Source organism: Euprymna scolopes, chromosome 31 (assembly GCF_053919585.1).
Source record: "Euprymna scolopes isolate OS-2025 chromosome 31, ASM5391958v1, whole genome shotgun sequence".
Taxonomy (NCBI): domain Eukaryota; kingdom Metazoa; phylum Mollusca; class Cephalopoda; order Sepiida; family Sepiolidae; genus Euprymna; species Euprymna scolopes.
Window position 1 is genome coordinate 65,204,724 of NC_136512.1, and position 25,858 is coordinate 65,230,581.

General features: G+C 34.3%; 2 protein-coding genes and 1 pseudogene across 3 annotated transcripts in view; 1 reads left to right on the forward strand and 2 right to left on the reverse strand.

Annotated features, from left to right (window-relative positions):
• LOC145255764 (clathrin heavy chain linker domain-containing protein 1-like) overlaps positions 1-24,878 on the reverse strand; it is a 76,920-nt gene extending 52,042 nt beyond the window's left edge. The window contains exons 1-2 of one of the 2 annotated variants that reach the window (XM_080114425.1): positions 24,755-24,878; positions 2,832-3,067 (exon numbers count right to left, since the gene is read on the reverse strand). In XM_080114425.1, the coding sequence (XP_079970551.1) occupies positions 2,832-3,035 (204 nt within the window). In that variant the 5' untranslated portion in view covers positions 3,036-3,067; positions 24,755-24,878. Of the gene's footprint in view, positions 1-2,831; positions 3,068-24,678 lie in introns of both variants that reach the window. The other variant, XM_080114426.1, reaches the window with a different exon arrangement.
• Positions 705-821, reverse strand: LOC145255887 (5S ribosomal RNA; annotated as a pseudogene).
• LOC145255765 (26S proteasome regulatory subunit 6B) overlaps positions 23,822-25,858 on the forward strand; it is a 32,345-nt gene continuing 30,308 nt past the window's right edge. Inside the window, exon 1 of the mRNA XM_080114427.1 lies at positions 23,822-24,897. Coding sequence (XP_079970553.1) covers positions 24,865-24,897 — 33 coding nt within the window. The 5' untranslated portion in view covers positions 23,822-24,864. The remainder of the gene's footprint in view (positions 24,898-25,858) is intronic.

The following is a 25,858-nucleotide window of genomic DNA, read 5'->3' on the forward strand; positions in this document are numbered from 1 at the left end:
AAAAGCCAAGAACAATGCGAGATTTTTTTTTATATAGAGTAAAATTAAATGAAAACAAAAGAAATAAATTTCTTTTTTTTTGTTGTTTGTTTTTTCTTTTTCACACAAATTTTAACTCTAAACAGCAGTAATTTTTTTTTTCTGTTGTATTCAATGGTGTTATAAATCTCAATATATTGAGATTTATAACACCATTGAATACAACAGAAAAAAAAAAATTGAATACAACAGAAAAAAAAAAATTACTGCTGTTTCGAGTTAAAATTTGTGTGAAAAAGAAAAAACAAACAACAAAAAGAAATTTATTTATTTTGTTTTCATTTAATTTTACTCTATATAAAAAAAAAATCTCGCATTGTTCTTGGCTTTTAATTTTACCTTATATATATATATAATGGACTTTTGCGTCGATTTCGATGTATGAGCTTCAACCACAACAATTATGTTGCTCGGAAATCCTCACAGATGATTTGTTTATAGTGGTGAAGGCTTTGTGTAGAACCATCCACACTTTTTTGGTATTATTGCTAACCTTTGTCAGTGCTGACAACTGGCACAGGACAGAGTATACAGTCGACCACAGGTTTTTACATCAGAGTTTCCTTCTCCTAGATGCATGTCTTAACGAAGACTGGGGTGCATCTCCCCCAGTGAATTAATGCGCCCCCAGATACCATCCTGGAAATTTCTATGACTCAGTGCAGTACATACGGCACCTACACTTCCCAAATGATCACCCATCTGGTACTGGCCAGGCTCAATGTTGCTTAACTTTGGTGATCTGATGAGAACCGGTGTGTCAACATCATTGTGCCGTATATATATATATATATATATATATATATATATATATATATATATATATATATATATAATTCCAGATTAATATTTTGCAAAGGTAAAATAACGAATGAAGTTTTAATGAGATTAATAGAAGAGAGCTCAATACCGAAGTAGAGCAAGATATACTTTTCATTTGTTTTACATAAGCATTAATATGTCGCTACACATTCATGAGCATGTTTCGGTCAGCCAGTTACTAGTAATGAGAGACCTCTTCAGGCGATATTGCTTAGACAAAAGTTTAGTGCGTGATGAAAATCATTCAGAGATTCAGAAATCACACACAAAAAAAAAAAATATCAGGAGGTTACATTACATATCATAAAAAATAAAAATAAAAAGGAAATGGTTTTTAATATATGTGAAGAAGGCGGGAGAGGAGGGGTGGGGATTAAGGTTTGTGTCGAAATAGAAAAAGAAAAAAGAAACAGAGGAAAAAGCATAGAGGGAAAAAAGAAAAGAAAGTAAGGAAAAGATAGAAAGAAAGAAAGAAAGAAAGAAGGGAAAAAGAAAAAGAGAAGGGAAAGAGTGTAGGTAAAAACAATAACATCAATTAAAAAAATATACGTACATAATATAATTATAAAAAAAAACTACTAGTATTAAAAAGAAAAAGAAAATAGCTAGGATAATCACACAAAAGACGGATTTAAAAATTATTAATAAAAACTAGTGATAAAAACTAAAAAACTAAAACAAGATAAAGAATTGAGAATAAAAATAAAAATAAAAACAAAGAAAAAGAAAATAAAGATAAAAACAAAAAATATAAGCTCATCAAGAAAAATATGTATATGTGTGTGTTAGCTGTCAAATAAATACAAAGCAGACGTTAGATGATACAGACCTGCCAGTTTATAAATAAATCGGTCAACAATAGAAATTTGTAGGTTGAAATATCGCTGAGTTGGTGATTTAAATTTACTTTAATTTACTGGTGATAAAAAACGAACTAACTAATTAATAGAATTCACTATGGGCGCAATGAACTACTATTTTTACTACCACCACCACTACTGCCACCACTACTACAAATGATGATGATGATGATGATGATGATGTTTATTGCCACCCAAATTTCATTAAAACATGAACCAATAGCTATTATGTTACGCATGCATATTCATAATGCCGTCATTCGACCTTCACCTGACAAATTCCAATTATTTAATCTTCACACTTTTTCACTGATTTTCACTGGCTAAACCCCAAATATAAAGTTTTGCATGGGTTTTAATACTCTATATATTAGGTTTCATGTCTGACAGAGGAGTTTGGTAGGCAAATTTTTTTTGGACAAATATATAGACACATACATAAATATATATAGAAAGATGTTTGTGCTTACTATAAGTTTTTACGTAAATAATACACAAGTATAAATCATGTAGAATATCTGCATGAATATAATTACATGTGATAGTTAATTAAAGATGATCATTCCATAAGAAAGCCGAAAAAATCTTATAGGGAATTTATTAAAATGAATGTTTAAAAGAATATGCAAATTAGCTAGATCTTTTACAGATGAATGCAATTCCACAACCCATATGTTGTATTTTCTTTTTAAATAAATAGAAAAAAAAAGGATTTTTAATATGAATAGCAATACAAAAAAAAAAAAAAGGAATTATAGGAGTATAGATGATAATGATTTTTTCCCTATGAAGGAAACAGGTCTAAAATCTTGGACTTGGAATCTAACAAAATTGTTATATATATATATATATATATATATGTGTGATCCAAAACAAGTTTTGTAATTTTGTTTAAAAATAAAACAGATGCAGCGAAGTTGAAGAAAACCTGTAACGAACTGATTATGCATTTGGTCTTCATGTCTAAAAGGAATGGTGGAAGGGTGCAGAAAATGTGATCCAAACCACTGAGGGGATGGCATATGATAATGTATTTTGTAGGCAGTTAAAACATGACAGATTGTATTCTACAGGACGTGCGGAAAACGTTTCACGATGCTGACGTCTTACCTTGTTAAAAGACTTTTGAAAAATAATGAACCTTTCATCTGGATCTTGCTCATCAATCTCCTCGAGTTCAGCGTTGATGAAGGAGATGAGTTCGTAGATGAATTTGTTGTCCAGACCATTGCCCGGTTGCTGCATACTCTCTAGCATCGTTTTAGTCGATGTACTCGTGGAGATTGGTGATGCATCGTTCGTTTCTGGTTGCATGGTGAAATCAAGTCCTGAATTTTGATATTAAACTGTAAAACAATAAAAATGAAATTACTTGAAGAGGGTTTTTTTTTTTAGCGGCACCGAAATTTAAATTAACATACGTCACAGAAAAATATTTTTATCATTGTAGCAAAATGTAGTAGGCAAAATCAGGAACAAAGATAGGAAATAGTCAGTTTCACCCTGCACCGCTCACCTCTAGAAGAGAGGGATTTCTTGGCTATAATGACCGTAGAGAAAGAAGAAAGAGACAAAAAAAAAAAAAGGCAGACGAAAACTCGCTTCTCGCAGATTCGTGGTTCGTCACAAAGAATAATCCAACCACCGGAATCACCTACACACAATCTGCAAAACACTCCATGACTGCTTCCCAGCATCCTGCCTTCATAGCAGCCGGGAATTATATATTTGCATAATCGCGCAAGAGCACATGCGATTCTGCGAGAATTGCATGGGGCCAGCGCCAATAAAAAAACCCATGGACGCCATCTTGGAACTCTCTTCCACTCGGCCCGCAACACAACAACAGACGTATCCGAAGTAAGCTCTTTATTCCCCCCCCCCCCATTTCGGTTATTGCCAATTCATACAAATGTGTGGTTTATTCCAAAGATTAATTTTTGACATTTATAATTTAAATAAAATTTGGGGCATATGAACCCACGGCTCGTACTTATACAAATAACTCGTACACATAAGCTACAGGTCTAATTTTCACAAATTCTATGCATTTAATTATGCTGTATTTCGTATTTATTTATTATTTTTTATTTATTGCCTCTAAAAAAACATCCTGTATTATTAGGGGCATAGTCCATCTACAACTTTGTAGATGCTTTTGTAGCCGCCGGGAATTATATATTTGCATAATCGCGCAAGAGCACATGCGATTCTGCGAGAAGTGCATGGGGCCAGCGCCAATAAAAACCCATGGACGCCATCTTGGAACTCTCTTCCACTCGGCCCGCAACACAACAACAGACGTATCCGAAGTAAGTTCTTTATTTCCCCCTCCCCCATTTCGGTTATTGCCAATTCATACAAATGTGTGGTTTATTCCAAAGATTAATTTTTTACATTTATAATTTAAATACAATTTGGGGCATATGAACCCACGGCTCGTACTTATAAGCTAGAGGTCTAATTTTCACAAATTCTATGCATTTAATTATGCTGTATTTCGGCAATAACACGTTGAATGCTGTCTTCTAAGTGGTCTACTGTGTCTAGCTTATCAGTGTAGACATGGGATTTTACATATCTCCAATGAAAATAATCTAATGGGATCAAATCACACAAACGAGGTGGCCAGTTGACAGATCCATTTTGTGAAATTATTCTTTCACCAAATGTTTCTCTCAGTAAATTGATCATACCATTTGCAATTTGCAAACGCTGGTCGGGGGTCAGTATCTTCACGATGAATTGCCAAACTAAGCTGAACTAAAATAATCGATAGTTGCCAAATCTGAAAATAAAGAAAATAGAGTTGTTATTTTAAAGTTTGATGCCTCTAAAAAAACATCCTGTATTATTAGAGGGAACTTTTTTTCTTCCTCAAATTCATCCTATACAAGGTGAATTGCCACTGTGACACAAGGAGCTACTGTGAATTAGGGACACGCTAAGTAGGGAGTTGAGTTCCAAGATGCTTTTTCACATTATGTATATTAGTACAGTCAGAGAAGCAGGATGCAGGTAGGGAATTCCAAAACTTACCAGTTTAAGGGGAGAAACTTTTAGAGGAGAAGGCTCTCCAGCATTGAAGAACCTCTACATTATTGCTGCCTGTCGTGTTAAGTTGGGAGCATTTACGTTGAAGGTGTGCCAGTACTACAAGTTCGTCGGAGCACAGTCCATTAAAGTACTTGTAAAACAAGCACAGGGATGCAGTATTGCGGCGATGGGGCAAGGGTTGGAGCTTGATTGCCAGCGTGAGTCCTATCTGTTTAGAAAGCTGACCTTGGGTCACATCCTGTCTTTGTGCAAAAAAAGATTAAATTGTACAATAGGCACAGTTGCCTATTGTGTTTGTTATTTGGCAAAATGGTGGATAAATAAAAGGGTGAAGTATCCTTATGTTAGGTTGTCTTGATAAACCCTTATACAGAGAGACCGAAGACGACAATGGTGTCTAGTAGATAATTCAAAGTCTCTTATTAGCCATAGACTTGAGCCCCTAGAGGGGCATAGTCCATCTACAACTTTGTAGATGCTTTTGTAACAAAGAGTTCTTTTTTCGGGTTGAGGGTGCGGGCCACACGCTTAACCTTCCTAAAAGGTACATACAGCGTTTAGCCTTCCCAAATAGTCACCTATCTGGTACTGGTCAAGCTGAACGTTGCTTAATCGGTGATCTGGCGAGTCAACGTGATTGCACCGTACTAAACTCTTATTAGGTACGTTCAAAATGAATGACTGATGCCCAAAATGTATTAACATTTTGGGCATCAGTCATTCATTTTGAACGTACCTAATAAGAGAAAAAAGAACTCTTTGTTACAAAAGCATCTACAACTTTGTAGATGCTTTTGTAACAAAGAGTTCTTTTTTCGGGTTGAGGGTGCGGGCCACACGCTTAACCTTCCTAAAAGGTACATACAGCGTTTAGCCTTCCCAAATAGTCACCTATCTGGTACTGGTCAAGCTGAACGTTGCTTAATCGATGATCTGGCGAGTCAACGTGATTGCACCGTACTAAACTCTTATTAGGTACGTTCAAAATGAATGACTGATGCCCAAAATGTATTAACATTTTGACCCTTCTTTTCACTTAAAAATTCACCAAAATTCAGAAAATCAACCAACTTTAATGAAATTTTCAGTACTAATTAATAACGGAATCAATTATTATTTTTTAAATACTGCATTTAATTTTTTTAAGGACATTATAAAAAAGCCCCTAAAGTTCATGCTAATAATATCATTATAGCTTGAAGAAAAATAAATTTTCTCAAACGAATGATATTATCATCGAATTAAGCATTATTCATTCAATATTTTCACACACAAAAAAATAAATAACTGCAAAAATTAGTTCATGTTTTCTATAAGCTAACATTTTTAGCATAAATTTTGCATGTAATATTTTAATATTTTTCTTGCATGCATGAACGTGTAAATATCCGTGTAAGAAATGCTTTCTATAATCTTGCAAAAAGAAAAATTGTAAATATTGAATATCAGGAACATAAAAAAAATTAATTTAAAAAATGAGAAAAATTCAAGTAATGTTTCATTTGATTAGTTATACAGCGTTTTTTTAAAAAAAAAAAGGCAGACAGTTTTACCCACCGTTATTTTCAGATAAGTTTGCAACTGATTGAATCAGTTCTAAGGTTTACGTTCAGACATTCATAAAAATTAAATAAAATGTAAGTCTACATTTTTTTTTTTTTTTTGGTTTAAGTGTGTAATTTTTTCATTTTTCAATAATTAATCATTTTCTTTCAAATTTTAATTCTATTTAATTATTAATAAATAATGACATAACTTTTTTTCAATGAATATTTATAATAATAATAATAATAATAATAATAATAATAATAATAATAATAATTTATAAATATTTATAATAATAATTATAATGATTTATAAACAAACGTCATCAAGAATTTTATAACATTATTGAATAAAAAACTTATACCAAGTTAAATATGAACCTTATTTTTTTCAGAGAAAAATAAAGAAATTTTTACTTGTATACATTTATAAATATCCTAAATAAATAAGCTCTACCTGTTTTATTACAATAAAAATGAATTGATTAAACGAAATTATTACGTTTATTGTGATCCGTAATTTGGTGAAAATCAGCGCTATTCCTGTTTACGTGTTCGACAAGACGTTTTTTTAATACAGTAAATCACTTTTTTTTTGTTTATTATGCATTTTTTTAATAAAAACATGTACATTTTTAATTCAGTATTTTATGAATTTAATTTACTAATTATCGTTAAAATATTATCAGTTTTCTGATAATCATTTTTCCAGATATTTTTAAAGATGATTTATTCAAACTTGAAATTCGAATAAAATGTTGTATTTTTTCAACATTTTGAACTGTAATTTTCTTTTAACACGTAAATATATATTTTTAGAGATTAACTTTGGTCTGTTAATCAAAATTTAGACATAATCTTAAAAAATAATTATAAGTCTCTTTGAAGAAGCATAAGGGTCCGTTTTCTTCGGCCATTTCTGCACGTACCTATATTAATAATATAAATTAATAATATTTAACAAAAACAACGACATAAAACCATTTTTTTAATGCCAGCAAAAGCACAAACTCAACAACCAAATTGTGACCTTGAAGAGCTCTGATGGAGAAGTAGTTGATCAGTCGAACCAGCAGGTGTTGCTTTTTGCCAATGCATTCGCATAGATATTCAAGGAAGACGATGGCCGAGTTTGGACTAGGTAGTCCAACCAATGCCACCTGTTGTTTTGCTGCCCTGATAAATTATTGTTGGCCTTAGATGTGAACAAAAGTCATATACCAGATAACATCTATCCGATTATTCTCTGTCCTGTTACATCGAAACTAGCTGTCTTTTTTTTTCAAAACTATTCAACGGGACCCTAGCTACAAAGGTTGTTCCTGAGAGTGCCTATGATATGCCCAAACTCCAAATAAGGCAGTGAAGAAGATCCACTTAACTATAGACCAGTGAGCCTCACCTCAACTTGCAAAATCATGGAGACACTGCTAAAACGGGCAATAATGACTCATCTCATGTTAACTTCAGTCATTTCAACCTACCAGCATGACTATGCCAAAACACTCCTATCTTATGAATCTTCTGGCAATGGAAGAGTGAGTGACAAGGATAATGGATGAGGGTGACACAGTGGACAGTTTTTTAGACTTGTAGGTTTTGTGAATACTTTCAAGAGATTAGATAGGCCTACAAAACTTAATGCACTTGGCTTTTATCTGTTCAGGTACTCCCTTATACTAGAAGGATGGTTAAAGTTAATCAGATACTTTCTTCAAGTCCACCAGGATCAGGAAAGGACCTTAACACGCTTCGGCACTTATGCAGAACACAAACCGTGCTGGAACAACGGTGTTATGTAGAAATCCATTCTTTACTGTTCTGTATCTTCATCAATTTAATTTAATAAACTAACGCACCGCAAAAATTGGATCCAACTTGAAAAATTAAATCCAAAAAATGTAAGATATAACGGGCTAACTTACCAGAGTATAGCTACCCAGTGGGGGGGGGGCGATGCTCTTCTAATTTCCAAAACGAGCGATTGCTTTCCAGCTATGCTAACAGATGGCAGTTCTTTTATTTCTTTTTTTATGGCGGCTTCAAATTACCAAAAGTTTTAGACCAATCAGAAAAAAGGTTAATTATTCTATTCTTTTTTTTCCATTCTTTAAAGTTTATTATCATTTATATATAAATACATTTTTATTTTTAGTTTATATTTAATAAAAATATCAGAAATACGACACCACAGCTTTTGCCAAGGCATTTGACTCCATCAACCACCGTCTGCTCATGCGAAAACTCTACCAGGGAGGCATTACAAGACTTCGGGTGAGCGATGGCCAAATTTATTGTATAGGGGTTCCCTCAGATTCTTTAGGGGACAGTGAAAGACCGAGAGCTTCTAGTAACATTACTAGGTGTTTCTCAACCTATTTTCTTTGGGATTTACAATTCATGTTTCTTTTGGGTTTTTTTTTATTTTTTTACATAAGCATCACCACTTATCAAGGCCCAGAGACCACTTGAGGATAAGGGTTAAGAGTATCAATTGGACAATAGTAATCGTTAGTAATGGAAATTCAGTAAATTTGTTAACTTAAGTGGAACGGCTCATCAAGAACTTGTTTACGTTAGACTTAAAGACAATCAGCTTGTAGTCAGCTGGAAAGCAGTAAAACGGAAGACAGTTCCACAAGCGTGCACTTCTAAGAAAGAAACTTTTTTTATGGAATCTACGTTTAGGTGTAGGCACAGATAAAGAGTGGGGGGAAATTATTGATAGTGCTTTCAGCTAGACGAGTGTTTCTTGTGAAAGTTTGGCGAGGGGGGTGGGGACCATAAATTGAAGCTCAGTCGAGCACTTGCCATGAAAATAACAATAAAGCAGAGACAAACTCGCAACATCTCTTCTGTGAGATAGAGGTTGCAGAGAAGAGAAAAAGACATCTCCTATGAGGCTATAAAGTCTATTTTGAACTCTATCAAGGCAGGATGTCCTTTCTAGCAGCTCCTACCCAGATGTGGCAACAGTACTCCATCCTTGGACGTACCTGGCTTTTATATAGATAGAAAATTGCATCAGCAGTGAGATATCTACTAGATCGATAGAAGGATCCTACCATTTTTCCAGCGGCCTTTGCGACAGATTTGATGTACATGTTCCATTTCAGATCAGGACTAAAGGTCAAGCCCAGAGGCTTTTCAAAACAAGAGGCCTCCCCAAGATGAGAGCCATCCATTTCAATTGATGCCAGATGGGGATCAGAGCGTTTATGATGTAAAGATAAAAGCTTGGTTTTAGATGCATTAAAAGTAATCAGCCAATCCTTTCCCCACTGTACCACGTGCTCAAGGTCAGAGGAGAGAGAATCGGAGAGAACTTGGTCATTTACGGGTATTTGATGTGCTGCCATAGATAGTAGTGTCATCAGCATAAATGTCTACGAATGATGTAAGGGTGTTATTTGGAAGATCATTAATGTAGATCAGGAAGAGAGTTGGGCGCAAGATGGACCCCTGAGGGACTCCAGCATGAATACTATGAGCTTCTGATTTTGCCCATCAACTACTACTCTTATGAGCCTAAGAAATGATTTAATAATTGAGAAGACATTTCCAGCTATACCATAGCTGGAGATCTTGTGAAGTAAACCTTTATGCAACACCTTATCCAAGGCCTTCGATATGTCAAGAGCAATTGCCCTAGAAAGCTTGCCTCTGTCGAAAGATTTGCTAATCCTTTGAGGTATAACTGTAAGCACATCTGCTGTAGATCTAGCAGAACGGAAACCATATTGTGTGTCACTAAGAAGGTTATTTTTGCTGAGATGGTTGATTACTTCTCTATTTAACACAGATTCTAGCAACTTACTCATGACACACAGGAGACTTATTGGCCTGTACTGAGAGGGAGATGAACGATCACCTGAATTCTTTTGTGATGTGTTTGTGTTCTTAAATATAGGGCATACTGATGAGATTTTCCAGGGTGATGGGAAGCAATTCTCCTTAAGACAACGTTTGAATAGTTTTGTAAGTATGGGCGCTAGTTCAGGTTGAAGTTTTTTGAGTACTATAATTGGTATACCGTCAGAGCCGGTTGCTTTACTGGAATCAAGGTTTTGATTAGCTTGGCAACATCATGTACAGATATTTGTATATCACATAGCATGTTTTCTGATACAGGAGGAAATATTGGGGGTTGGCGGCCTTGGTCGCAAAGAGTAGAATTAGCTGCAAAGTTCTTGGCAAAGAATTTGGCTTTGTCTGATGCTGATGAGATTATCTCAGGTCCATTAATGATAGTTGGGATAGAGCACATGCTTCTGTTCAGGATTCTGTTTGCTATTTGCCAAAACTGGTCGGAACCAAGCCACTGCTCAGTTACTTTGGACTTGACAGACTGAGCATACAACTCTCTTGCATTCTTTATTACTTTCTTACAATGGTTGCTGGCATTCCTGAAAGCGGCTTTAGTCTCAATACATCTATTACATTGGAAGCAATGGAAAAAGTGATTTCTGTGTGCAATAGCAGCGGCACATTGTGGAGAAAACCATGGCTGGCTGTTAGGTTTTTGTTGGAATTTTTTGAGGGTTTGAAACGGCCTATACCTACAATTAACCATTCCATCAGGTCTGATACTTTAGAGGACATATCCTTTTTAAACATGGAACGCAGTGGTAGATCTGATATAAATGTATGGAAGCTATCCCAGTCAGCCATAGTGTATCGATGTACTGTACGATGGAGAGGTATGTCTGAGGACTTATTACATTTCATTTTTATTTTAATTCATACAACAGAGTGGTTGGAAGATCCAAGTGGAGACAGAATAGAAACTGAACATAGTTCACGGCAAGTTGTGAGAAAAAGGTCTAGGAGACTCGCATACTGGCCATCAATGTTGGGCACACGAGTGGGTTCATGAACAATCTGAGTGAGATCATAAGCAATGGAGAAATCATGACAACCTCCCTTCATCGGTCTTGTTTGAATGAGTTAACCATTCCACATTGTGAACAGCAACCATGGGCATGGAATATGTGCCTACAGCAACCATGGGCATGGAATATGTGCCTACATCAAAGATGGCTTTCCATGTGGTAGAAGACCCTAATTTACCTTATATGTACTTTCAGGTTGCACTAGCTTACACCACTGCATTTATATTCGCCCTCTAGTGGAGTTACTATCTTTAAGAGCATATCTGAGAAAATTGACCACATCCTGTCTGCTCATCCTTCGGCTAACATTCACATTTGCGGTGACTTCAATGCCCATAATGTGGAATGGCTGACCCACTCAAATAAAACCGATGACGAGGGGAGGTTTTGTCACGATTTTGCCATTGCCTATGACCTCACTCAGATTGTTCACGAACCCACCCGTGTGCCCGACACACCCGGTCAATATGCAAGCCTTCTAGACCTTTTCCTCACATCTTCCCCTGAGCTGTGTTCATGTTCTGTTCTATCTCCTCTGGGATCCTCTGACCACTCTGTTGTAGCAGTTAAGATAAAAATTAAATGTAATAAGTCTTCAGACGTACCTCTCCACCGTACTGTATATTGATACTCTATGGATGACTGGGATAGCTTCCGTATATTCATATCTGACCTACCTCTGCATTCCATGTTTAAAAAGGATGTGTCCTCTATAGTATCAGACCTGACCGAATGGTTAATTATAGGCATAGACCGATTCATACCATCCAAAAAATTCCCTGAATGTGCTGCTGTCATCGCGCACAGAAATCACTTTTTCCATAGCTACCAACGTAATAGATGTACTGAGACTAAAGCTGCTTTCAGGACTGCCAGCAATCACTGTAAAAGAGTAATAAAACATGCAAGAGAGCTATATGCTCAGTCTGTTAAATCCAAAGTAGCTGAGCAGCAGCTTGGTTCCCACCAGTTCTGGCAAATAGCAAACAGGATCTTGAACAGAAGTGTGTGTTCTATCCCAACTATCATCAATGGACCTGAGGTCATCTAGTCAGCATCAGACAAGGCCAGACTATTTGCCAAGAACTTTGCAGCTAATTCTACCCTATGCGACAATGACCATCAACTCCCTGTATTTCCTCCTATAACAGACAACATGCTATGCAACATACAAATATCTGTGCGTGAGGTCGCCAAGCTAATCAAGAACTTTGATTCCAGTAAAACAACTGGCCCTGATGGCATTCCAGTTATAGTGCTGAAAAAGCTCCAACCAGAACTTGCCCCCATACTTACAAAACTGTTTAAGCGTTGCCTTAAGGAGAAGTGCTTTCCAACACCCTGGAAAACCTCATCAGTATGCCCTGTATTTAAGAATTCAGCTGAAAAGTCATCTCCCTCTCAGTACAGACCAATAAGTCTCCTGTGTGTCATGAGTAAGTTGTCGGAATCCATATTAAATAAAGAAGTAGTCAACCACCTCAACAGAAACAAGCTTCTTAGTGACATGCAATATGGTTTCCGCTCTGCAAGATCTACAGCAGATGTGCTAACGGTTATATCACACAGGATTAGTGAATCTCTTGACAAAGGTTTCCTTTCCAGGGCAATTGCTCTTGACATATTGAAGGCCTTTTCGATAAGGTGTGGCATAAGGGCCTACTTCACAAGATTTCCAGCTACAGTATTACTGGAAATGTTTTCTCAATCATTAAATCATTTCTCTCCGATAGGTTCATAAGAGTAGTGGTTGATGGGCAGAAATCAGAGGCTCACAGTATTAATGCTGGAGTCCCCCAGGGGTCCATCCTGGGCCCAACTCTCTTCCTGATCTACATCAATGATCTCCCAAAACACATACTTAAATCATTCGCTGACATCTATGCTGATGACATGACCATCTATGGCAACACATCAAAGGCCGTAAATGACAAAGTTCTCTCTAATTTTCTCTCCTCTGATCTTGAGCACGTGGTACAATGGGAGAAGAGGTGGCTGGTCACTTTTAATGCATTCAAAACCAAGCTTCTATCTTTACATCATCAATGCTCTGATCCCCATCTGGCATCAATTGAAATGGATGGCTCTCGTCTTGGAGAGGTTCCATGTTTTGACAAGCTTCTGGGTTTGACCTTTAGTCCTGATCTGAAATGGAACACGTACATCAAATCTGTTGCCAGGGATGCTAGGAAAATGGTGGGATCCTTCTACCGCTCCAGAAGATATCTCACTACTGATGCAATTCTCTATTTGTATAAAAGCCAAGTACGTCCAAGGATAGAGTACTGCTGCCACATCTGGGCAGGAGCTGCTAAAAACAGCCTATCCTGCCTTGACAAAGTACAAAATAGACTTCGTGGTTTAGTAGGGGATGCCCTTTTCTCTTCCCTGCAACCTCTCTCCCACAGAAGAGACGTTGCAAGCCTGTCTTTGTTTTATCGCCATTTCCATGGCAGGAGCTTGTCTGAGCTCCAATCCCTCGTTCCCCCTCGCCAATCTTTCACGAGAAACACCCGTCTGGCTGAAACTACTGTCAATAATTTTCTCCACTCTTTATCTGTGCCTAAATCCAAACGTAGATTCCATGAGCAAAGCTTCTTTCTTAGAACTGCACGCCAGTGGAACTCTCTGCCGCTTGCCTGTTTCCCACCTGACTACAACTTGGACGTCTTCAAGTCCAACATAAACAAACTCCTGACAAACCGCCCCCTTAAGTAAGACACTCTATCAAAACTCCCAATACTAATGATTACTACAATACTATCTCATTGATTACTGTACACGCAATAACCCTTATCCCTGAGTGGCCTTCAGGCCTTGATAAGTGGTGACCCCATGAAAAAAATAAATAAATAAAAAAGTCTCCACATACGTGAATGTTAGCTGAAGGATAAGCAGATAGGATGTGGTCAATTTTCTCAGATATGCTTTTAAAGATAGTAACTCCGCTGTTGTGGGGGCGATAGAGAGTAAATATAAACACAGTAGTGTGAGCAAGTGCAACCCGGAAGCACATATAAGGTAAGTTAGGATCTTCTCTGGAGAGTTGAAAATTGAATTCATGAATCACAACCCATAATGTTAACAAAACAACATGAATGTTCAATTATTTATTTTCACTTTAATTATGTACTACCACCACTACTACTAACATTATTATGTAAGGATGCATGTAGGGAGGGGGCGGTAATAGGTATCCGAGTGTTTTAGGGGAGCGTTTGCTGAAAAAGGTTGGGAAACCCTAGTCTAAACGAATCGGTCATCCACTAGATTCAAGTGTTTCTGGTGGACTGTACCTACCAAGTCCAGGTGAATGGCAGCCTGCATCCAGAATGGCAGCCTGTCTCAGCCTGGGCACTAGCAGTGGAATTTTTCAAGAGTTGGTGCTTGAACCATTTTTTTCCTCCTATTCATCAATGAGATGCCGAATGGCATTGGTGGTAATGTGCTGTTGTTTGCTAACGACGTCAAGCTGGTGGTCTGCCGTGAGCAGATTGGTCTTCTTCAATGGAGTCTTTAGGAAGTGGTAAACCGTATGGAATCTCGACCTCAACATGGAAAATGTTGCCACATTGCAGTTGGCAATTCATTAGAGTTGCCACTTATTTTTGTGCACTGTACAAAACTCTCTGGCAGATGTTGAAGAGACCACAGACCTCGGGACGCTAGTTGATTCCACCTTCAAACCTTAGAGTCACTGCACTTGGGCTGCCAACAAGGCAAAAGTACCCTTTTTCTTATCAAGCACTTCTTTGCTAAGCTCGCTCTTCCCTATGTACATATTGTTTGTATAACCTGTGTTGGAGTATGGTATCCAGGCATTGTCTCCCTACCTGACTCATGCCATTCAACATCTGAAGTGAGTGCAGAGGCTAGTAACCCAGTCAGTGCAAGGTTTTCATAACTTTCTTTATGAGATCCATTTACAGTGGCTGAGCCTTTCCTCACTGAAGTGCCGTAGATTGAGGAGCGACCTAATTTTGGTTTATAACCTTCTTCGTGGCCATGACAACCTCTCTTGGGATCTTCTCTTCATCCCAGCACCCAAACGTGGGCTGAGAGGACACAACCTGAAGCTGTTTAATCGAAGATTTCGGCTAAACCAACGCAAAAGCCACATTTTCAATCCACATATCGTCTCCTTGGAATAGACTGCCGCTTGAGGTTGTCATCACACGAACAACAGATCAGTTAAAGACAGGGTTGGACAGGTGCTGGTCAACAGTATTTCTGACCATCAAAATTTGCAGTAACTCCCTCCTCTCTCTTTGTTTCCTTTCCTTCATTTTTTTTTTCTTTTCCTGCTCCCTTCTTAACAGCGACGAAACATGTAATACTTTAACATATGCCGAATAAAATGAATTGAATTGAATTTGAATATTCAGCATTTTTTCTCAAATTTTTTCTCTGGCCACGAACTTTAACGCTTATTAATTTTCCTCTCCACAATTGACCAATTAAATATATATATTTCTTGTTGTCTCTTGGTCTTACTGATTCTAGGACAAGAATTCATCTGGTCTGGGAGTGTATCCAGCTGTGCTGTTATACTCGAGGTAACATCACCATTCCTCATACGAGCCATTTGTGTGACCGTATCGAGGGGATCTTATTTGTGCTTTGAATACTGTATTATTTGAAATATTTGGTCAAAATTTACTCATAAAGAAAAGTATCCTAATATCAGGTTGTCCTGACAAACTCTTCGACAAAGTAACCGAAGACACTCGAGGATGATGTCCAGTAGATAATTCAAACTCTCTTATATATACTACAATAGTGAAAAAAATATATATCAAGGGAAGACAAGATAAAATAAATTAAGAGTTATCTCCCATTGTGTTTTTCTCTTTGTTTCCATCTTTTTATAATTGCTTTAGAAAGGATAAAGTTTTTGTGTTTTTTTTTAAGTGATCAGTATGCAATATTGGGTGCTTGTTACGATAGAATCGACAGATCGATTTTTTTTTTTTAACTATGTTGTTTTAAGCAAAAAAAAACAGTATGTACTTAATTGTTGTGTCGAAAATAGTAATATATTCAACAATTACGAAAATTCATTGAATAGGCCAACTGCTATTGTGTTTTTAGTAAAAAAACAAAGTGTCTACCGCTATGGTCTTAAAAAAAGTCCGCCATTAAAGTGTCAAAAAGGGAGATAAGTATTCCCCTGTATTTGCAATCTTCCAGGTGTTTTCATCTAGGAAAAAAAAACATTTCGCCAATTTTCCTTTTAACTATAAATAATTTTCTATTCAATGAATTTTCGTAACTTTTGGATATATTACTATTTTCGATATGACAAATAAGTATTGTTGCTTTTGCTTAAAACAACATATTTAAAAAAATCCATCTGTCGACTCTATCTTAACCCTACCAGACTTGAGATACTGAACCTAATTTGCCCTTGTGCTTGGCCTCCTCGGCAAAATTGTAAAATGCGCCTCCATCCCTCATCAACCACACCAGAATCTCTCCTATCACTTGGTTAAGTGACACGTCCCCTACTTTGAACACTCGATTTTGATCTAGGCCCACTTGCATCATCAGAATTATCATCACTTTCTCCTTCATCAATATATTCATCATCACTAGCGTTACTTGATTCAAAAACATACGTCTGATCAAATTCGCCTTCATCTGGATCAGAAATGGTAACTTTATCCAACACTTGTTGCATCGTGAAACTCCTTCGTCTCGCTCTTTTACCTGTCAGAGTGCTTGGTTCTTCACTAGCTCGCTTCATGGCTACTTTAGTCTACAAAACAATTCACAACTCCACCAAAACAAAGGAAGCCATTTGCAGAACGTGAGGCTTGCATTAAATCAAGGCTAAGCAGCGATTGGGTAGCTATTTTTAGCTCTTTGACAACACAAAAACATGTTCTCGGAAAAATACCGGTTTAGCGGTAACTCGTTATATAGCATTTTCAGCAATTACCGGTATATCGGTAACTCAGTCTGGTAGAGTTAACAAACACCTACTATTGTTACATCTTGTTGGGTCAAAAAAAAATTAATTCGTCTAATTAATAAATTTAATTTGGCTAATTAATAAAATTAATTTGGCTAATTAAAAAAACTAATTTGGCTAATTAATAAAATTAACTAATCCATAGCAAACATGAAACCAGTCTCAGATGAATTTTTTGCACATATCTTTTTTTTCTATATTAATAAAAATTAATTTGTCTAATTAATAAAATTAATTTGGCTAATTAATAAAATTAATTTGTCTAATTAAAAAAATTAATTTGTCTTATTAATAAAATTAATTTGTCTGATTAATAAAATTAATTTGGCTAATTAATAAAATTAATTTGACTAATTCAAAAAATTAATTTGGCTAATTAATAAAATTAATTTGTCTAATTAATAAAATTAATTTGGCTAATAAAAAAAATTAATTTGTCTAATTAATAAAATTAATTTGTCTAATTAATAAAATTAATTTGACTAATTCAAAAAATTAATTTGGCTAATTAATAAAATTAATTTGTCTAATTAAAAAAATTAATTTGGCTAATTAATAAAATTAACTAATCCATAGCAAACATGACACCAGTCTCAGATGAATTTTTTGCACATATCTTTTTTTTCTATATTAATAAAAATTAATTTGTCTAATTAATAAAATTTATTTGGCTAATTAATAAAATTTATTTGGCTAATTAATAAAATTAATTTGGCTAATTAATAAAATTAATTTGGCTAATTAAAAAAATTAATTTGTCTTATTAATCAAATTAATTTGGCTAATTAATAAAATTAATTTGGGTAATTAATAAAATTAATTTGGCTAATTAATAAAATTAATTTGTCTAATTAATAAAATTAATTTGGCTAATTAATAAAATTAACTAATCCATAGCAAACATGAAACCAGTCTCAGATGAATTTTTTGCACATATCTTTTTTTCTATATTAATAAAAATTGATTTGTCTAATTAATAAAATTAATTTGGCTAATTAATAAAATTAATTTGGCTAATTAATAAAATTAATTTGGCTAATTAATAAAATTAATTTGGCTAATTAATAAAATTAATTTGGATAATTAAAAAAATTAATTTGTCTTATTAATAAAATTAATTTGGCTAATTAATAAAATTAATTTGGCTAATTTATAAAATTAATTTGGCTAATTAATAAAATTAATTTGTCTTATTAATAAAATTAATTTGGCTAATTAATAAAATTAATTTGGCTAATTAAAAAAATTAATTTGTCATATTAAAAAAATTAATTTGGCTAATTAATAAAATTAATTTGGCTAATTAATAAAATTAATTTGTCATATTAAAAAAATTAATTTGGCTAATTAATAAAATTAATTTGGCTAATTAAAAAAATTAATTTGTCATATTAAAAAAATTAATTTGGCTAATTAATAAAATTAACTAATCCATAGCAAACATGAAACCAGTCTCAGATGAATTTTTTGCACATATTTTTCTTATTTTCTATATTAATAAAATTATCTTATCACTTCCACTGTCTGTGTATGTGAATTTCTCGGCAGATATGCAGTAGGTTGTAAAGATAACCTCTGACCCCGGCATAACGAAAAGGGACAGCTTTTTTAGATCATACTGTTGTGGCATCACCTTGTTGCGGGGCTACGTTGAAACCCACAGTCTCGCAAGAAATGGAAACAAAGATAAAAATATGGAGAGCTGACAACCAATACAGAGATGACTGCAGGCAGCTGGATAAATTATTTAAAATTTATTTTTATAAAAGATTGTAAATGAATGAAAAGAGAAGATAAGAAAGTTTCCTCTTAATTGAAAGTCTCTACCTGCAACTAAGGTGATTGATTGACTGAAAAGATGTAAAAAATGAAAGTTAACCAGTCTTTTTACGAAGAATTAAATATAGAAAGTCCACCGCTTACTTAGCGGAGAGATAGAAAAGGGTAAAAATAAAAAGTCCATTAGGGTTGCAAGTCCATATCAACGTGGAGGAGTTAACTGACGGGCACGCGTGTGTTTAACGTCCAAACGCGGACGGGTCGATGCTGATGTTTACGCCATGGTGTTCAAAGGGCGACCTCGTATGGGCGAAAAATGCCCTTTTTATGCTTGTCCGACCGGCTCCAGGGAGGCCTTCAGAAAAAAACGTTTTTTTTAAATTTGTTTTCCTTGTAATCCGATTGGATGAAAAGAATAGCATTCTTATGACGTAAGATGCTTTAAATGACGTCCGCACGAATAACTGAAATTTCGTTTAAGAACCACCGAATTTGCTTGGGTGGGGAAAGACAATGTACATGCAGCTGAAACGATGTTTATACATCCATGCGTGCGCAACTGGGTTTTACTGTTGAGGCAGTGTGCCATTATTTTGTCTGGGAGTAGATTCGACGCGCATGCGTCGGGGCTACGACAACCTAAATAAATGTAAATTCATTAGTTTCATTTTCTAAATTTAACTAAATGGTAACTAATATATTATTTTCTTTCTAAATCATGTTAATAAACATTAAACAATAAATTCATAAATAAAGAATGTTTGGTTAATTTTCACTTAATTTCCACCTTAACAATCACTATTAAATTGACCACTTATATAGGTTTTCGCGTATGCTGAAAATGAATATCGCATTTAAATTTGTCGCAAACAATAGTTTTCCGGATATTAAGCCATGTAATTTCTTATGTTATCACTGATGGTCATTTTCGTATGCTCAAATGCAAACGCTCGCAGATTTTTGATGGTGGTGGTAGCAGTGGAAGAAAAGTATTTACAGACTCTACTGTTAGTATAAGCAATATCGCCTGAAGAGGTTTCTAGTTACTTGTAACTGGCTAACTGAAACATGCTCATGAATGTGTAGTGACATATAAATGCTTATGTAAAACAAATAAAAAATATAGTAAAAAAATAATTATATATATATATATATATTCAAGCAAATATTATTAAATGAAATGGAGACACTTTGCTTTATGATTCTTTTTTTTAATTTTTCGATTTTCCATATAAACTTTTTTATATCAAAATCAAAAATGTATCTTCACTTAACGCCGTTTACTGTGTATTTTAGTTTTCACTTTTAATTCTCATTTTCACTCCGTCGCACTTTTACTTCAACACCTAAAGAAGATTTGTGGACGAATCGAAAGCGCTCGTGACAGCAACAATTATGGAACTTTTTTATTAATATTTTTAATTTTGTGTATAAAAAGATTATACAGAAAATCAAAAAATTAAGAAAAATAATCATAAAACAAAGTGTCTCTGTAGCATTTAATAATATTTCTTGAATGAAAAAACGCTGCCTAAATATACCAATATATATATATATATATATATATATATATATATATATATATATATATATATATATATATATATATATATGTATATATAGTCATCCACATACAGTAGCGTTTTGCTGTATCTCGCTAGATTCAGCTACTCTGATGAGTCATAGACGACAGTGGATAATTATATTTTAAAAACAATACATATGCGGCTCCCCATTAGGGGGTACCAAATTAGTCAAAGGCAAAATTATTCCCAACTAGCATTTAGGTAAAAATGCACTTTCATATAAATAATTGAATTCATTCAAAAAGTATCGCTTACAAAAACAAACAAACAAACAAAATCTACATAAAAACACAATACGTTAGTATTTGTCCAAGATAGCTCAGTGGAAGAGGTTTAGGCTTCTTATCATGGGATCCTTATTTTCGAATTTCGCTAGATTCAGCCACTCTGATGAGTCATAGACGACGAAACATGATTATATTTTAAAAATTATATATATATATATATATATAACTACTTCATTTATTCACATAAATTTAATATACGAAAGTATAGATTTATGCGTAAACTTTAAGTATTTACTTCAAAAGTGCTCAATACGTAGGTAGAGCTAGTTAGTAATTTATAAAATATATATGGCGATTAAGCTACACTGAATATTCTGCATTTCATCCAACTATAGGATTCGTCAGGCTTATGCCTGTTGTATTTTTATACTTTATAAGCCTGACGAATCCTATAGTTGGATGAAACGCAGAATATTCAGTGTAGCTTAATCGCCATATATATTTTATAAATTACTATATATATATATATATATATATATATATATATATAGTCATCCACATACAGTACAGTTTCACAGCTCATCAGCGGGGCTAGACAAGCAACTACCTCAAGCCACATCTGAAACATGGCCACCTAGACCACAGTCAGCCCTTCTAACCGTTACGCTGTGTGTGTGTGTGTGTGTGTGTGTGTGTGTGTGTGTGTGTGTGTGTGTGTGTGTGTAGATGTGTACGAGTTGACAAAGGCTGGATATGTGAGTCATTGAGTCCTTTTCTTTGCAACCAGCTCCTTCACTCCCTACCGGGTTAGAGGAGAAGAGCGTAAGTCTGGTGTCTTTCAGATTCAGCTGGTGAAGACTGGAGAAAATTGATTTTGTCGATCTGTTCTCTTAGCAATTTCTAATTTCGCACAGGCTTACCACTTTCACATATATGTGTTACTGTTTGAGGTTTGCTTGAAAATACTATAAGTTCACATGATCTCCCAAATCACATTCTAAGATCATTTGTAGACATTTATGCTGACGACATTACCATCTATAACAAAACTTCAAACGAAGTTCTGTCTTTTTCTTTTTTTTTTTTTAATAAAACTAACTTTAATTCTAAAATTTCGATATCGATGTTTACCTAACTTTTATTATAAAAGTTGCATTTTTATACTTTATTATTTATGAAAATTACCAACACCTGATGTTTGGAAAACAGTCCATAATATATATTTCATTATAAAAGTTCTATTTTTGTGTATAAAAAGAATAAAACAGTTCATAAATATAAAAAAGAAACAAAAAAAAACAGTCCATTAAGTTCAAATAAAGCCTGCTTGAATAAAACTTCTAAAAAAAAAAAAGGGTACATTCTATACAGTTTTAGTCATCCGTAGCTAAAAATTTGTCCGACGTCACTTCCGCCAGATGGCTTTGTAAACACAGGGGCGGTAGGTGTGTCAGAAACTAACCTTACGAATGCGTGAAATATATTGAATAATTCGACCCCCAGTCTTTCCAAGCTAATAACTACTCGAAAAATGTAATTCAACCCCTAATTTTTTTTTTTCAATTAAAGGAGTAAGGACCAAGATTTCATTTAAAAATAAAAAAAAAATTTTAAATTAAAAAAACAACGTGGTTTAAAAAAAAGAAAAAAAAAGAAGAAGTTTTAAACTTTGGACTTTACAGGTAAATTTCTAAAAAAAAAAAAAACACTACTTTTTTGTTTTAAATTTGAATACATTTTTTATTGATCTTTTATCTTCAATTTGTGATATCTAAAACTTCGGTGCGTAAATCAATTATTTACTTTTTAATAGACATTTCAAAATGGGGGAGGGGGCGTGAATTAAAAAAAAAAACGTTTGTCTAAAATATTATATTCGGTTTATTGGAAGGAGTATAAAATTTCACATTGACCCTGAAAATATCGTAAAAATTGAATCAATAGAAAAATTTGGATAGATTTTTAAAGTTTAAAAATACTTCGCTCTTAAAATTCAATTGATTTCATTAGTTTTTTGTTTTTTTTTTAATAAAAAAATAATATTTCTATTACTTTTTATACAACTTTAATAGTTTGTTTTGGAAGTATAATCCATAAAGAAAATAAACAACACACTTTTAAAAGAGAAATTACGAGTTTTTTATATTTTATTCGCAGTTTCGTGTTAGGGGTGTCAAAAATTCCCAAAAAATTCTGATACACAGGGATGCGGATCGTGGCCTATATCGTTTTATTTCTGGTTTCACGATGAATGCCCTGGAAAAATGCCTTTCTAATCATATTTACCAGTTTTAAAATATTCTATTATTCTGCATAACAGCCAAAGTTCTTTTGCTGATTTTAAAACTGCTTAAACATGAATGCGAAGGGATTTTCCGGTACTTGTGCATTTAACGAACCAGACGTAACTCAGCATTTGCTCGGCTTTGTCCGGCGCATGACGTCAACAGCCGGATAAAACCGAGCGTTGACGATAAAATAAAAACAACGCTACAACAAAATAACTGTACAATGAAATTGTAAAATGTAGAAACATAAAAAAATTAAATAAGTAAAAAAAAAAAGCAAAAACCTATCGTTCATTTATGTTTTTTTTTATTATTATTATTGTTTGAAATTGTTTTCTGTTTTCAAAATAAATACATATAAAACAAGTTTGGTTTTTTTTTTGTTAAATAATAGGAAACTTTTTTGTCTGAACTTTGTTTTTTGTTTTTTTTTTCAATTTTTAACCTAAAAAAACATTGTCTATGTCTTAAACACGTAAAAGTTAATTTTTTTTTTTTTTGCAACTCTTTATGTCAAATAAATGAAAAAAGCCTTAAAAAGGGCAATAAAAATTATTGGGGGGGGGGCAAGAACAAGGACTTTTTTTTGCCAGAAACAAGGATTTTTTTTTTTTATTTATTAGTGGAAGGAGGGTTTCGGCGTTCCTATTTGGTACAGTGACCAAGAAACCCTCCTATTCGGCGGGGGTCGTATCCACCGAAGACCCATACCACACCGACACCGGCACACACCAGTGTCAAAAGTCTGCCGACGTTTTGTTTTCTGCGGTTAAAAACGGACTCGTCGATTTCTACCGTATGGCCTGGGCCTCCAATCTGCCGGGGATTCCTAAGAAAATAGTCCTTGCGACCCTGCATATATCACGCAGGAAAATTTTCCAATCCACGATTGTGTGGCGAGAACGTAACCCACATTCGCGATGGAGATTTTTTGTAGATGCCATCTCGAACGCCCATAAGTATATTATTTTTTATTATACATGCGATGGTTAGTCGGGATTTTGAGAAGAAGGTCCCAATCCTAATGGAGGTCCATCGACGACATGTTACACTTCTACACCTCCAACCGTAACCGTCGGAAAGGCTTGTTCTCTTTGCAAGTACACAATCCTGGCCAAAAGTTTAGTGCAATGCAGCCTCTGGGGTCTGGAGCTGGTCCGCAAAGTTTATAATATTCATTATTATTTTGTGAGTTATCTTTAAAACAACATTTTTTTTAACTCTCTTCAAATAAGCGTTTGTTGTGACACTCTTCCAATTGATAGCGAAATTCTCGTCTGCTTAATCGGCAACGCTCGGTTATGTCCGGCTGTTGACGTCATGCGCCGGACAAAGCCGAGCAAATACTGAGTTACGTCTGGTTCGTTAAATGCACAAGTACCGATTTTCCAATATATTCATCCTTAAGCAGAAGGGTCACCAGAAACCGGAAATCAATAAAACACGCAGAACTTGGGAATAAAATACTTATTTCTGTGGAGCTGGATATTTCCCTACATAAAAAAACGACCTTGTGTCAAATTTTGCTCTCATGTGCTAGCAAATAAATAGCAACCTTAAACTGAAATATTTCCAACGAGAATAAATTTTCTAGACATAATTTTACTTACAATCTGCAATCCAATTTATATATATTAATAATCGCAACAGACAACAACAGTAAAAAAAAAAAAAAAAAAGTCTTACATGGTGTTGTCACGTTTTCAACTGTTGTGTTTTTTAGCGAATCATAAACAAATTTCGTTTCCAGGAAGTGACGTCACGATACGTCACATCCGCTTCCGTACACAACCATAATGGATGAAATCGGTATTCTCGTTGTTGAAAAGGTAAACTTTATTCATTTTTAATGAATTTATCACCATTCACAGCGTTAAAATGATAATTATTGTGCTTTAAAGCATCTTCCTGAACTATCTGCATATATAAAATGATTAACGGTTATATTTTAAATGGTGTCGGTAGCTGACTTAATTGTGCAAGTCATCTCTTGTGTTTAATAATGGTGGTTACTGGTTCGCCGGGAACGCGTGAATAGCGAATTCTTTAAAATAAAACCGATTTTATGTCTATCAAAAGTGGATTTTTAATGTATTTCTTTCATAGTCTAGATTCTATTTAGTAGAGCCTGGAATTAGTATTAAATATATTCGTAAAAACGGAGAGGTTTTGGTAAAGTTTAATTGAAGAGAAATTATATAGGCTATTTGTTTTTCCCCTTTTTCCTGAGACTTTCACGTCATTATGTTGGCTTATCAGAATCAATATGATCTTTCTTTATTCATTTGATCGAACATTTAAAAAGAAAATGATTATATTTATGTTTCGATGTTTAGTATTCATGGAGAATATAGACCGTGCTGAAATAATAACATTATTTAGAAACCAGAGAGAGGGGCGTTTTGTAACTGTACTTTCACCTAATAATTTAATAAAATGGAGACAACGTAAAAATTAAATTTAAGTTGAAAGACTTATCTGAATCACTAGTACGGTTCGTATACTGCATAAGTAATCTATGTTTTATTATATTATGAACTTTTGAATATGGTAATTTATTTCCTGTTTTATGCAGAAAAATATCTATATTTCTCGTATCTCCTCTACGTGACTTGCGTATTATTTATTTATTTCACTATTATTTTTTTTTTTAATTTTAAAAATCCAATTCCTATTTTTAAATCGAATCCACCAGAATGCATTTTGACTTTTTTGTAAACAAGCCGGCCATCTTTGGTTAATAATGTTATTATTTCAGCACATTCCGTAAACTGTAAAAGTACAAAAAAA